Below are 12,814 nucleotides of genomic sequence, written 5' to 3' on the forward strand. Positions count from 1 at the left end.
CCCAGGACAAATGGGTTTTAAATATAGTGTCCCAGGGATACAGATTTAATTTCCACATGTTGCCAACACCAAACGGATGGCCAGACCTGCCCCCAAATCAGTGGGCAGAGGCTCAAAATCAAGTACTTTCCCTCTTAAACATGGGGGTTATTCAACCAGTACCAGAAGAGGAAAAGGGACAGGGTTTTCTATTCCAGGCTTTTTCTGGTACCCAGAAAAAAAAAAATCATGGCGTCCAATCCTGGACTTGTCTACTCTAAACACCTTTCTGGAGATTCCAAAATTCAAGATGCTGACTCTTCACCAGTTACTTCCTATGCTAGGCAAAGATGCCTGATTGGCAACTCTAGATTTAAAAGAAGCATACCTGCACATCTTACAGAAGATTCCTACGCTTCAAAGCAGGCTACTTGCATTATCAGTTCTTTGCACTGCCCTTTGGCTTGTCTACTGCACCCAGGGTATTCACAAAGTGCCTGGCTCCAGTTATTCCATTTTTCAGGCAAAGAAATCTTCAAATATATCCATACCTGGACGATTGTCTAATTCAGGTAGAAAACCAGGGCATACTTCTGAACCATCTGGCATTTGTAAAAAAGGGTTCTAACTTGTCTGGGGTACACCATAAACAAAAAGAAATAACAACTGGGTACCCTGTCAACAGATTACATTCCTGGGTGCAAGCTTGAGTACAACTGCCCAAATGGCTTTCCTCATGCCAGAGAAGCAAATTCATTTGGTAACTTACTTCAAACAAGTGGCCACAAAAACCCTGCTATCTGCAAGACAAATACTGCAAGCCTTGGGGTTCATGGCCTCCTGCATTCTTCTAATTCCATATGCAAGACTGCATATGAGGAAACTACAGTGGTACTTAAAAAGTCTATGGAGTCAACATTGTCACAGCTTGGAAACAATGATTCCTATCATACCTTGCCTATGCCTGGAGTTCCTATGTTGGGCAGAGGCCTGCCACCAAAACAAGGGACTACCATTCACACTACCCGCTGCCACCCAAACCCTAACTAGAGATGCATCAGACTATGCATGGGGGGATCACCTGACAGGGAAGTGCATTCAGGGCAAATAGAACCCAAATCAAATGTACCTACATATCAATCAAAAAGAAATGTTAGCTGTACAGAATGCTCTGACAGCCTTCAAGGACTACATTCTTCCAGGACAACTAATGGTAAAGACGGACACCACCACAGTTATGTAGTACATAAACAAGCAGGGGGGTACACATTCTTACCCCCTTTGCAGACTAACCATGGCATTGTGGAACACAGCCTTGAGCGACCAAGTGCACCTACAAGCTCAATTCCTGCCAGGAAAATTGAATACACTGGCAGATGGACTAAGCAGAAAACTCATGGACCCACACGAGTGGAAACTGGAACCACAGATTTTCAACATGTTGACAAGCAAATGGGGGAGCCCAGACATAGATCTATTTGCCTCCCCCAGAACTACCAGTTGGACAAGTTTTGAACAAGGACTCCCCACAAACAAGCCTGGAAAGTGGATGCTCTGTCCTTCAGCTGGAAAAACCTATCAGTCTACGCCTTTCCTCTTCTGCCTCTTCTCTCCAAAGTTCTGCTAAAAGTCAAACAGGACAAACCAAGGATGATTTTGATTGCTCCAGACTGGCCGCACCAACACTGGTACCCACTCCTCCGCAGTGTGTCGCAAATCTCTCCATGGCGCCTGCCTCAGACCCCTTCCCTGCTGTCTCAACAGGAGAGTCAAATTCTGCACCCTCTGCTTCCAACATTGAACCTTGCAGCCTGGCTAATCACTTAAATTCACCCTTATCATCCCTCAGCAAACCTGTGATGGATGTCATCTTGGAGGCGAGAAGACCTAGTACTAGAAAATCTTATGCTGACAAATGGAAAAGATTCTATGCCTGGAACCAATCTTTAGGGATGAGCACAGCAGCGCCCAATTTACCTCAGATCTTGCAATACTTAACTGAGATGCTTCACAAAGGCCTGTCTTTTTCCTCTATTAAAATCCACGCCTCAGCTATTTCAGCTCACTATAACACAGAACCACCCCTCTTCTCTCATCTTCTGCTTAAGCAGTATCTCAGAGGGACAAAGAACTTGTGACCACCTAGGAGAGCTCCTACCCCTGCCTGGGACCTTAACTTTGTTTTGTAGAAGCTCACTCTAGCTCCTTTCAAGCCAGCTGTTACTGCAGACTTAAAATTTCTTTCTTGGAAAACAGCTTTCCTTGTAGCAATCACTTAGGCTAGAAGGATATCTGAATTACAGGCCCTTATGGCAGTTGAGCATTTCATCGTCTTTCATGCAGACAGGGTATCTCTCAGGACCAATCCATCCCTCATGCCCAAGGTAGTTTCCAGTGTGGCTCTTAATCAGTCCATTCATTTGCCAACCCTCTTTCCCAATCCACAGAACAAATGGGAACGGATTCTGCATTCATTGGACGTGCACAGATAACTAAAATTCTACTTGGACAGGACTAAATCTCGAAGGAAATCTGAAGAGTTGCTGGTAGCATTTGCTGCAGGGGCAGAGGGGAAGGCTATTTCAAAACAAACCATTTCTAAATGGATAAGCCATTGCATTCATTTCTGCTATAAGCACCATGGAAAACCTATCCTCTAGGGGATCAGATCTCATTCCACCAGGGCTGCATCTACTTCTGCAGCCTTTCTCCGAGGTGTTCCTAACAGGGATATTCTAGAAGCTGCTACCTGGAGTTCTGTGCATACTTTCACCAAGCATTATCATTTGCCAATTTTCTCTAAATCCAGAGCTGGCTTTGCCACTGCTGTCTTGCTGGGCCTTATAGCTGGCCCTAATGCTGTATAAACTCCTCGTCCCAACCATAGCTTTGGGAATCTACCCAAATGTAATGACTGAAACAGTGAAACACGAAGAACATAGTACAGTTTTGTACACTTACCATAAATGTAGATGTTCAAGTGCATTCACTGTTGCAGTCCTGGTTACCCTTCCTCCAGCCCCCTACTTTTCTCTGGCTATACCTCTAATTTCCTTTACTATGCTTAAAAGCCTTTTGGTGTATTTGCTTTTGGTTGGAGGTATAATTTTGTGTTTTTTAATTTTATTTGCTCTGCATTAGGGGGGGCACCTGACATCTGGGACAAGAAAAACTGATGTAATGACATCGGCTGCATGTTTTATACCCCTGACGACCTGACGTCATAGAAGAAGGGACAGCAACCAACGCAGGACCCAAGACTTTGTTAATCAGGCCGACTGAGGGCAACCTGCCAGCAGATTACCCAAATATAATGACTGCAACAGTGAATGCACTTTAACATCTACATTTATGGTAAGTGTTCACAACTGTACTTTCTTTTTGTAGATCGTGTAGGACACAACTCGGTATATTATCTGATGCCATGGAACCTGTATTCTTAGCTTTGGTCAGTGCAGTTTCTACTTGTGCAGTTGTGATAGTAGGGAGATGGTATTCCTCTGGTATGTGGATGGGCCCTTTGGGGGGTGAGGGGGGGAGTAAAGTTCACACTAAACCTGTCTGACAAGATATTGGCAATATCAGTTGGTTCAGTATAAGTGATGCCGTTGTGCTGTAGCTCAGAGCAAATCTGCATATTACTATGCAGATTCTTGACATAACTAACGAATGCCTTGTTGATGTCCTTAGTATCTGTAGCAGATTTGCTTTCTTAACTAGCTTTGGTGGATTTGATGAGGGATCACCGTTTTTTACTGAGTTTTCCAAGGGAATTTTTCCAGTCATCAGACTTTACACTTTTCCGTAACAGTTTTTTCCTTTTGTTGTAGAGTTTGTTAATGGCAGGGGTCCACCAGATTGACTTCCTTTTTTTAGAGGAGAGCGTCTTGGTTCTGTTTGGTATTGCCCTGTCTATGCATTTGTGTAAGTGTTCATACAGTGCCTTGGTGTATGAGTCAGTCAGCAGCCATACTCCCATTCTCTATTTCTGTGGATGACATGAAGCTTGCTATTCAAAATGTAATGAGATTCTGTAATGGGTCTGATTGCAGACGTCTGTAGTGGTACCAAGTTGCAAGCTTTCCCAACTTACAAAGCAACATCTAATGTTTTCCCAATTTAATACACTTGGCTTTGGATATGAGTTAGTGATTTTTAGAGTATTGTGTCTTCTGAGACTGAGGTAATGATAGGTATTCTCACATAATGTTATTTAGCTGTCCTGAAGAGTGCATTCTTTTCCATGCTGTGTAATGGAATCTTTCTGCCCTTTAGTTCTGAAACAGGGCCTTACAGACCAAGTGAGACAACATGAACTAACTTAATAAAAATGATAAAACATTGGATGATACCAATGTTATTTCCTCATTAGTAAGCTTTAATTTATTGCACTTTGATGCAGTTATAAATTAAATATCTTGGTGACTGCAGTGCAGCAAAGGTGTTATCTATGTCACTAGTTTTGGGGACAGTTTAAATGTGCTAGTTACCAAAAGGGACTGAAGACACCTTGCCATTTTGTGCACAAGCAGGTGACCTTCTGATTAGTTTTTCCTTAATGCACAAAGTGAAATGTTCCTATAAATACTGATTATAAAATCCAGAGGAGGAGGAACCCAAAAAATATTTTGTCGCATGCATATTTGCCTTTCTGAACTTGACTCCGTTGCTAAGAGTCTGTGGTACAAGATGCATGTGAGGAACAGAGAGAGTATGGCGTCTCATGCAGAGCACAAAAGATATGTAACTTTTTTCTTATTTATTGTAATTGTGGTATTCTTCTCTACGCTGCAGTAATGTGCTTAGTAGTGGGACATGGGCATGGTTATATCTATATGATTACTCACTGGATTGTCCGTGTGACTTACCAAACCATGTAATAAACTTTGAATATAATAGCTGTAGTGTAACTAGTTAGTGTAGTGTGAAATTACCAAAACAGTGACTTCCTTTATATGATGAAACTGTAACTAGAAGTTTGATTAAAGACCCTCCAGAGTGAAGTCCGTCTTCATTGAAAATTAAATACCTAAGATTTTTCAACCTTGGAGTGAGTCATATTAAGTAAGGGGAACAAGGGGCAAATCCCCTGCTTTGGAGTATCTGGTCCACATATCATTCATGGCCATATTTTCTCCCTTTTTTGGCAGTCTCAATGAATCAAGACATCACTGAAAGCAGGTCTTGATATTTATGTATCATAACTATTACTTGGTCTTGGTGGAAGTATTTATTACAAAAAAAATTCAGAAGTAACATATATAGATTAACAATACCCAGAAAAAAATACATATGTATTTAATGTATGGGTCTACTTAAATTATTTGAAACAACCAAATGTAGACATTGCTTATCTGGACACAAAAGTGAGAAAAAAAATTAATTATGCAGAGCACATGGTCTGAGAGATTACCTTGGAGCATGCAGAAGGCCCCCTCATCCCCACACTCCCTGCTAAATATATTTCACAACAAACACAATACTGGGAAAGGGTATATTCTGTAACCCTGGGAAAATAGCATTTTCTCTAAATTGTCAACTTTTGTTATGTTGACTTTAAGCATAATTTGACCCAAATAGATATATGTACGTTATAGTGCTGTACAGTAGTGTACAAAAAGCGTGACCGAACATATTCAGCCAGTATATATAACTTAAAAGCTTACAGTCGTGGAAGCATTTATAGATAAGCATAGGAATTCAGATGTCAGCGTACAGCCCATTCAGTAAAGCAGTCACTAATGTGGTCGGCAGGTATTGTAGATAATCTCAAAGAAAGGCATTTACAATGCAGATTTGATGGTGTTCTTGATGTGTGCACTTTAAGAAGATTTGTGTATTTTTGACCCTTTCTGTTACCATAAAGTGGCACGGGAAGGTTTTGTAATGCATTGTCAATAACGGTCAGTCAAATCCCAACAGCCTTTGAGTTATGCAGGTCTATTTTTGGCCATCAAAGAAATATTAAATCGAATGGCTGTATGTTGAACGTTACTCAGTGAATAGCACTTTTAACGAATAGGCATGTCTTTGAAAATAGTCATCAAATGACCATAGTTGGTCTACATAAAGGAACCATGATCTACTACTAGCTTACCGGTAACTTAGCTTGTACAGAAACTGACCTTTCCCCAGTTTAGTGTGATCTCAGAGTTGGTATGTATAATTAGGGGGTATTGGGGGCACAGCATCCCACATAAGTATTGTCACATGTTCATGGAATCCTTCTGTTGTGAGGGCTATACCCCCCACACCCCCTGCAAGCTCCTAGGTTGCACTGAATTGGGGAAAGGGAGGTGCTGTTAAAGGTAAGTTACTGGTAAGCTAGTTGTAGTTCGTGGTTCCTTTATGTTGGCCAACTATGGTCATTCGATCACTTTATTTTCAAAGGCATGCCTGTTCATTAAAAGTGTTGTTCATTGAGTAACATTTGATATACAGCCGTTATATTTAATATTTTTTCGATGTCAGAAAATAGACCCAGATATGAATTACAGTTGACTGATAGATATCACTTGCATAACCATTAATGTGATTTATATTGGCTGGCATGTTGACTTTGTCTAAAAATGTTTTGCCTTTTTTCTTTTAAATTTCTACAAGGGTCGAAACTTGAGTCCAGCTGCTCCTGGTAACATGAAGCTGAACTATACTGTGTTGATTGGTGAGATCCCATGTGTGGTAACCACATCTGAAACTCAGCTAATGTGTGAGACTCCAAACCTCACTGGACAGCACAAAGTGACTGTAAGTTTTTCAGTTATAATATTTTTTTAGTAATTTATGAAGTGAATTTGGAAATGTGGTTGCAAATTTATGTACAGGGAAGGCTCGAATTGTCTATATGTATATTTTTTTCCGTTATTTTGCCTTGTTTAAAACCACTGAGTTTTGGACATTGGCTATGTAAAAAGAGTCTCATTAATGATTCTTACTTTCTTCATCCAAGATGTTTGGAATTTATCTGGTCTCTCTGACTTTCTTTTCCTTTCTAGTCTGTCAAACTGCTTTAAGTGTTCAATCTAATTTTGTGTTTTTTTTTTTGAAGTCCCCTCTGGTAATGTGATGCAGGTAAGCTGTTTCTGGTTGCCATCTGGCAAGTCTATGGATATGATCATCAGCATTGCATTGTGTTTGTGTTTTATGTTGTACATGGCTAACAGCTGGTCAGATATACTGAAGTTGTGTAAGTGTTTTATTAATGGAATAAGTTTGGTAACATGTTTTAAAATTGGATAGATTTGTCCCTTGCTGAATTATGCAACTTAAAGATGTTAGTCATAGAGGTCACTGCTGCAGTTTTTTTTCCTTATCTTTGGAATTTGTCAAAGACAGATGTTCCATCTTTCAAAGTTTTTTTTTGTATGTTCCCTATAGATGTAGCTTCTCTATATGCAAAATTAGACCAATGCACAGCTTATACATTTTATTTATTTATTTAACTAACATTTGTTGACCAGGAAAGTTTGAGTAGGACAGAGCCTATTTTCAGTGGAGGCCCGGGGAGAAATGCTCCAGAAGCATGTCTTTGGGATGTGGGAGGAAACCTGAGCACCTGGAGGGAAACTCATGTGAATGCAGGGAATACATGCAGACTCTGTACAGAAGGCACCCCAGCAGATAATCGAACTGGAGGACCTCTTGCTGTGAGGTGACAACGGTAACCTCTGCACCACTGTGCTGAGGACGACACCTGTGCTATTACCTAGTTCTTTTTTTCTGCAGAGAAGTAATCTGTCATCAGTCCACTGTCATATCATTTCTAATTAACTTTTTGAGAGTAGGTATCCAGTCTGGGAACTTTTAATATTATTACTGATATTGTAGTAGGCTGCTTCTTGCAGGTACTGTTGCTGTCTTTCAAACAAAGGGTCTGGTTAGTTTGGCTTTAAAGCTCAGGGTCTGTGTAGATCAGGAAAAAACTGAAATCTTGTTCTAGGCTAGGTTCCCTCTCATGACATTCTACTTCTTGCCCTCCAACCCCAAAATAAAGGCTAAGATGAAGTAGCCCCCAAAGTATTACCTCTGAAAATTCAGCAGACATAGGTCATGTGGCTGCTGAGACTCCTTTCAATCCCACAAAGGTACTGGTGTTGGTATGGCAAAGTATTTACTTCTTGCTCCTCCCCAATTTGATGTCTGTCTGCTGTTGAGTCCCTATCGGTCTTGGCCCTTTTAGAGGCAGAATCATATTCCAGTTGTTGCTTCATACTACCTTTAAAGGAGGTACTGAGACCCCAAGCCAGTTACTGGTTTCCATGCATGCACGAGAGATGTTCCCTCCCAACTCTAAGATTCTGTCCACTTCTACTTTATCACTTAATCTGACCATCTTAACAGATGATAGGAATGTCTTCCTGTAAAATTCTTAAATTGTTTAAACCCCATATTATCAAACCCTTTCTTCCTGTTGACAGGTTGAGTCTGATGCAGGAAACTTAGGTGTCATCAATTTTGTTGATGCCCCAGGTGGCCTTTCATTTATGAGTTTTACAGAGGAATATGCTTTGCTTTGATAGAGGATCAACCCCCAGCCAATAACCACCTTCTATGCTGCGGTACCCACTTCTATAGAGAAAAGGAGGATGTGCCTGCTGGGAGCCTCAAGAATTGGCTTTGAAGGGGATGACCTCATGTGTTTGTCATAGGTGTAGTCTTCATTGAAATATGGAATTGAAAATGGGATGATGTTATTTGGCTTCCAACTAAAGTATGTGTTATTGGTGACCTACCAAATTTGATACGTGTGCATTTTAAATGCAGCACCAAGAGGTTTAAGATTGCAAGAAGAGATGTTTTGATTTGGCTGGTGTGGAAGAGTCCAAACCTGTGGTGATACTGCTATTGCTTTTGAGAACACTTTCAGATTGGTGTCAGTAAAGTCAATCCCAAGTGCTATCCACCTGCTGTAAAGAAACCAAACAGCTACTGTATGGTACAGGAGCTTGTTTGTCTGACTCGTATGCCAATCATCTTCTGCTTTTGTTAGCCAGGTTAGTGAACTGATCTTTTCATCCATGACCTGAGCAGAGGTATAGGTAACAATTAGATATAAAATGAAGCATAGCTGTACTACATACATATAAAATAAATTAGTAAATGTCCAATATGTTAACATCTCACCATCATTTACAGTAGCAGAGCCCCAGCAACAAAGCACTGTATGATAATCCAGAGTATTGTAAAGGCAGTATGATGGTAGCAATCAGCCACTGTTCATTTTGATGTTGATGTTTGTAGAACTGTGGTAGATACTCCTGAGATGTCCTTACTTAGTTTGGAATGCTGCAGTAGAGATCTGTTGGGTTCTCTCATGTCAGCAGTTTCTGTTTGTTCTTGACTGCGTCAGGCATCAGTTGGAAGCATTCTAAATTTCGTCTCCCCAGTGCCAAAGTAAATGCTGGAATGCCCAGGTGTAAGTGCATATTGGTTAGTAGAGTTCGGTGGATAGTGGAGGCTAAGCTTTTTTTAGTCTCTCGCCCAAGACCTTGGCTCCATTCACTTGTGACCTGTTGACTCCTATGTTATCCAAGGTCCAGAGAGTGAGAACCAGGGATCCCTGAAGTGAATTAGAGCCATCCTTGTCCATTTGTTTCCCCCTGGATGTAACAGTTTGGCATTGAGAAGTGGATCATTGTATTGGTCCCTTGGTCATCTCTGCCCCATCCTTCTTAACCACTCATCATAGGTAGCCAGGTTACTTGTAGTGTCTGCCTGTGCAAGGAGTGATTTACTTTATCCCCATGCCACTACTACATGTACTGCTTAACACTACAGCACAGTCCTGCTCTGATTTCTTCTTTGGGTTAACACCTACTCACCATTAGGTGCCACCATTGTAGTGGGCCAGGATGGATGAGCTGGTTTTAGTCACTTGATCTCAAGCTCCACCTGCCTTATCCCCCCCATTACCCATGTCACTAATTGAACACAGATAACCTGGGTCTTAGAGTGCGCTTTCTTCTTCTTTAAGGAGCCAGGCACGCAGGGCTTCTTTTTGCATTAGAGGACTTCTCAACATGTAGTACCTTAAATCTAAGCATGTTTAGCCATTAAGGTGTTACAAGTAGCCTATTTGCCCTTTTCAATGGTAAAAGTGGGTTTTCCTAGAGGCTGCTAAGAATATGACTTTACAGACTTTACTCTCCGTAATCTGCAATAATTGCATGTTGCCAGGTGAATGAAATAGTCACAGTGGCAGTGCATATCGAGTCTAGATTAGAGAGTATTCACTGTTGTTGCTTTTCTTGCTTCTGGAGTCCAGTGACTGGAGAGTTTGTCATAATTTAACCCGTCAGTGTTTCATTGTGAGGTTTGAATTATGAGATTGGGATCAAAACATGTCCATACATTTAAAACTGGTTATTTGGTTTATTGGTACATCAGTACTTAATATTTATAAGTGTGTGGAATGAGGTTTATACTAGTTCTGTTGAAGTCTTGTTGGAGAATGAAAGAGCTTTAGTAGAAGTAATAAAGCTTTTTTTTTTTGTATGTATAAAAAAAGAGTGGCATTAGTAAAGCTTGTTTTATTTTTAATATACAGTGGATATAAAAAGTGTACACACCTCTGTTAAAATGCCAGGTTGTTGTGATTATAAAAAAATGAGAACACAATAAAGCATTTCAAAACTTTTTCCACCTTTTAATGTGACCTATAACCTGTACAATTCAATTGAAAAACAAACAAATCTGTTCGGGGAAAAAATATAAAAAAAAATAAACGTACAATAACCTGGTAGCATAAGTGTGCACACCCTTAAACTAATACTTTGTTGAAGCACCTTTTACTTTATTTGCAGCATTCAGTCTTCTTGGGTACACACCTGCCATCAATTAAAGAGACCCTGATTAACTCCAAATAAAGTTCAGCTGTCCTAGTAGGATTTTCCTGACATTTACTCAGTTGCCTGCTACGGCAAAAGCCATGGTTCGCAGAGAGTTTACAAAGCATCAAAGGGATCTCATTGTTGAAAGGTATTAGTCAGGAGAAGGGTACAAAGAAATTTCCACAGCATTGGCTATACCATGGAACACAGTGAAGGCAGTCATCAAAAAGTGAAGAAAATATGGGACAACAATGACGTTACAAAAACTGGAAGTCCCACAAAACTTGATGAAAAGACGAGACCAAAACTGGTCAGGGAGGCTGCCAAGAGACCTACAGCAACACTGAAGGAGCTGCAGGAATTTCTGGCACGTACTGGCTGTGTACTACATGTGACAACAATCTCCCGTATTCTCAATATGTCTGGCCTGTGGGATAGGGTTGCAAGGCGGAAGCCTATCCTTACACAGAAAAACATCCAGGCATGGCTAAAATTTGCTAAACAATGCACGTCTTCCAAAAGAATGCGAGGAAAATGTGTTATGGTATGATGAGACCAAGGTTGAACCTTTTGGCCACAATTCCAAAAGGTATGTTTGGTGCAAAAGCAACACTTCGGATAATCAAAAGAACACCATCCCCACGGTGAAGCATGGTGGTGGCATATCATGCTTTGGGGTTGCTTTTCTTCAGCTGGAACCGGGGCTTTAGTCAAGGTGGAGGGAATTATGAACAGTTCTAAATACCAGTCACATATGGCACAAAACCTTCAGGCATCTGCTAGAAAGATGAAGAGGAATTTCGTCTTTCAACACAACAATGAACCCAAGCATACATCCAAATAAACAAAAGAATGGCTTCACCAGAAGAAAAGTTTTGGAATGGCCCAGCCAGAGTCCAGACCTAAATCCAATAGAAAATCTGTGGGGTGACCTGAAGAGGGCTGTGTACAAGAGATGCCCTTGCCATCTGACAGATTTGGAGTGCTTTTGCAAAGAAGAGTGGGCAAATATTGCCAAGTCAAGATGTGCCATGCTGATAGACTCCTATCCAAGAAGACTGAATGCTGTAATTAAATCAAAAGGTGCTTCAATAAAGTATTAGTTTAAGGGTGTGCACACTTGTGCAACCAGCTAATTGTATGTTTTTTTTTATTTTTTATATTTTTCCCCCAACAGATTTGTTTGTTTTTGAATTGTACAGGTTGTAGGTCACATTAAAGGTGGTAAAAGTTTTGAAATTATTTATTGTGGTCTCTTTTTTACAAAAACCTGGCATTTTAACAGGAGTGTGTACACTTTTTATATCGTCTGTATATTGCTCATGTAGATGATGTTCCTTTAACATATATAGCACCTGGATTGCTTTTGTAAACAAGACATAACAGAACAATCCCTGATGACTGCCTAGATGAAGTCTCCTCTTGGCTGGCTCTCAATTTGGTGTAAGGGTAATTAATGGGCCAGTTGGCCGAGAAAGGAACTGATGGGCCAGCATGACGTAGGGGCAAAAAGCATACAAAAATAGTTTTCTGTGTTTGATGTGGGATAATCCTAGAAGACATTGTCCATATTAAAGTAAGCCTACTTTCTTCTGTATGTTGTTGTTTGTATGCTGTATTCATTCTGGTACCTGTGTTGAATGAGCAAGAAGTCTATACTGAGCAATGCTCAGACAGTTGCTTTGTACATCAGCTTTCCAAAATTGTAGTAGTCAGCTTGGAGACCTAGAAGGATAAACCTTTACTATGGCTTAAGTGACACGAGTTCATTTTGCGACTTGACTTCTTGACAGAGCTGACAGATGGGGTTGGTGGTGGGGACCGACTGTGCTTTGGACAAAAGGTAGGGATGCAAATGTGTGGTCAAGGAGAAGACATTCAGCACAGCAAACCTCCTGTATATGGCAGCCTTCATCAAAAGTACGTAGAACCATACACCTGCATGGGGAAGGCATAGTGGACATCTGTGGTGATGCAGAGCAGTTGTCCATCCACACAGGATTAGA

General features: G+C 40.7%; 1 protein-coding gene across 1 annotated transcript in view; it reads left to right on the forward strand.

Annotated features, from left to right (window-relative positions):
- LOC122807260 (plexin-A1-like) overlaps window positions 1-12,814 on the forward strand; it is a 2,134,283-nt gene that overhangs the window by 1,841,245 nt on the left and 280,224 nt on the right. Inside the window, exon 19 of the mRNA XM_044078363.1 lies at window positions 6,583-6,726. Within this exon, the coding sequence (XP_043934298.1) occupies window positions 6,583-6,726 (144 nt within the window). The remainder of the gene's footprint in view (window positions 1-6,582; window positions 6,727-12,814) is intronic.

The sequence above is a fragment of the Protopterus annectens genome, chromosome 7.part0, assembly GCF_019279795.1.
Source record: "Protopterus annectens isolate FY-2018-M chromosome 7.part0, PAN1.0, whole genome shotgun sequence".
NCBI lineage: Eukaryota > Metazoa > Chordata > Ceratodontiformes > Protopteridae > Protopterus > Protopterus annectens.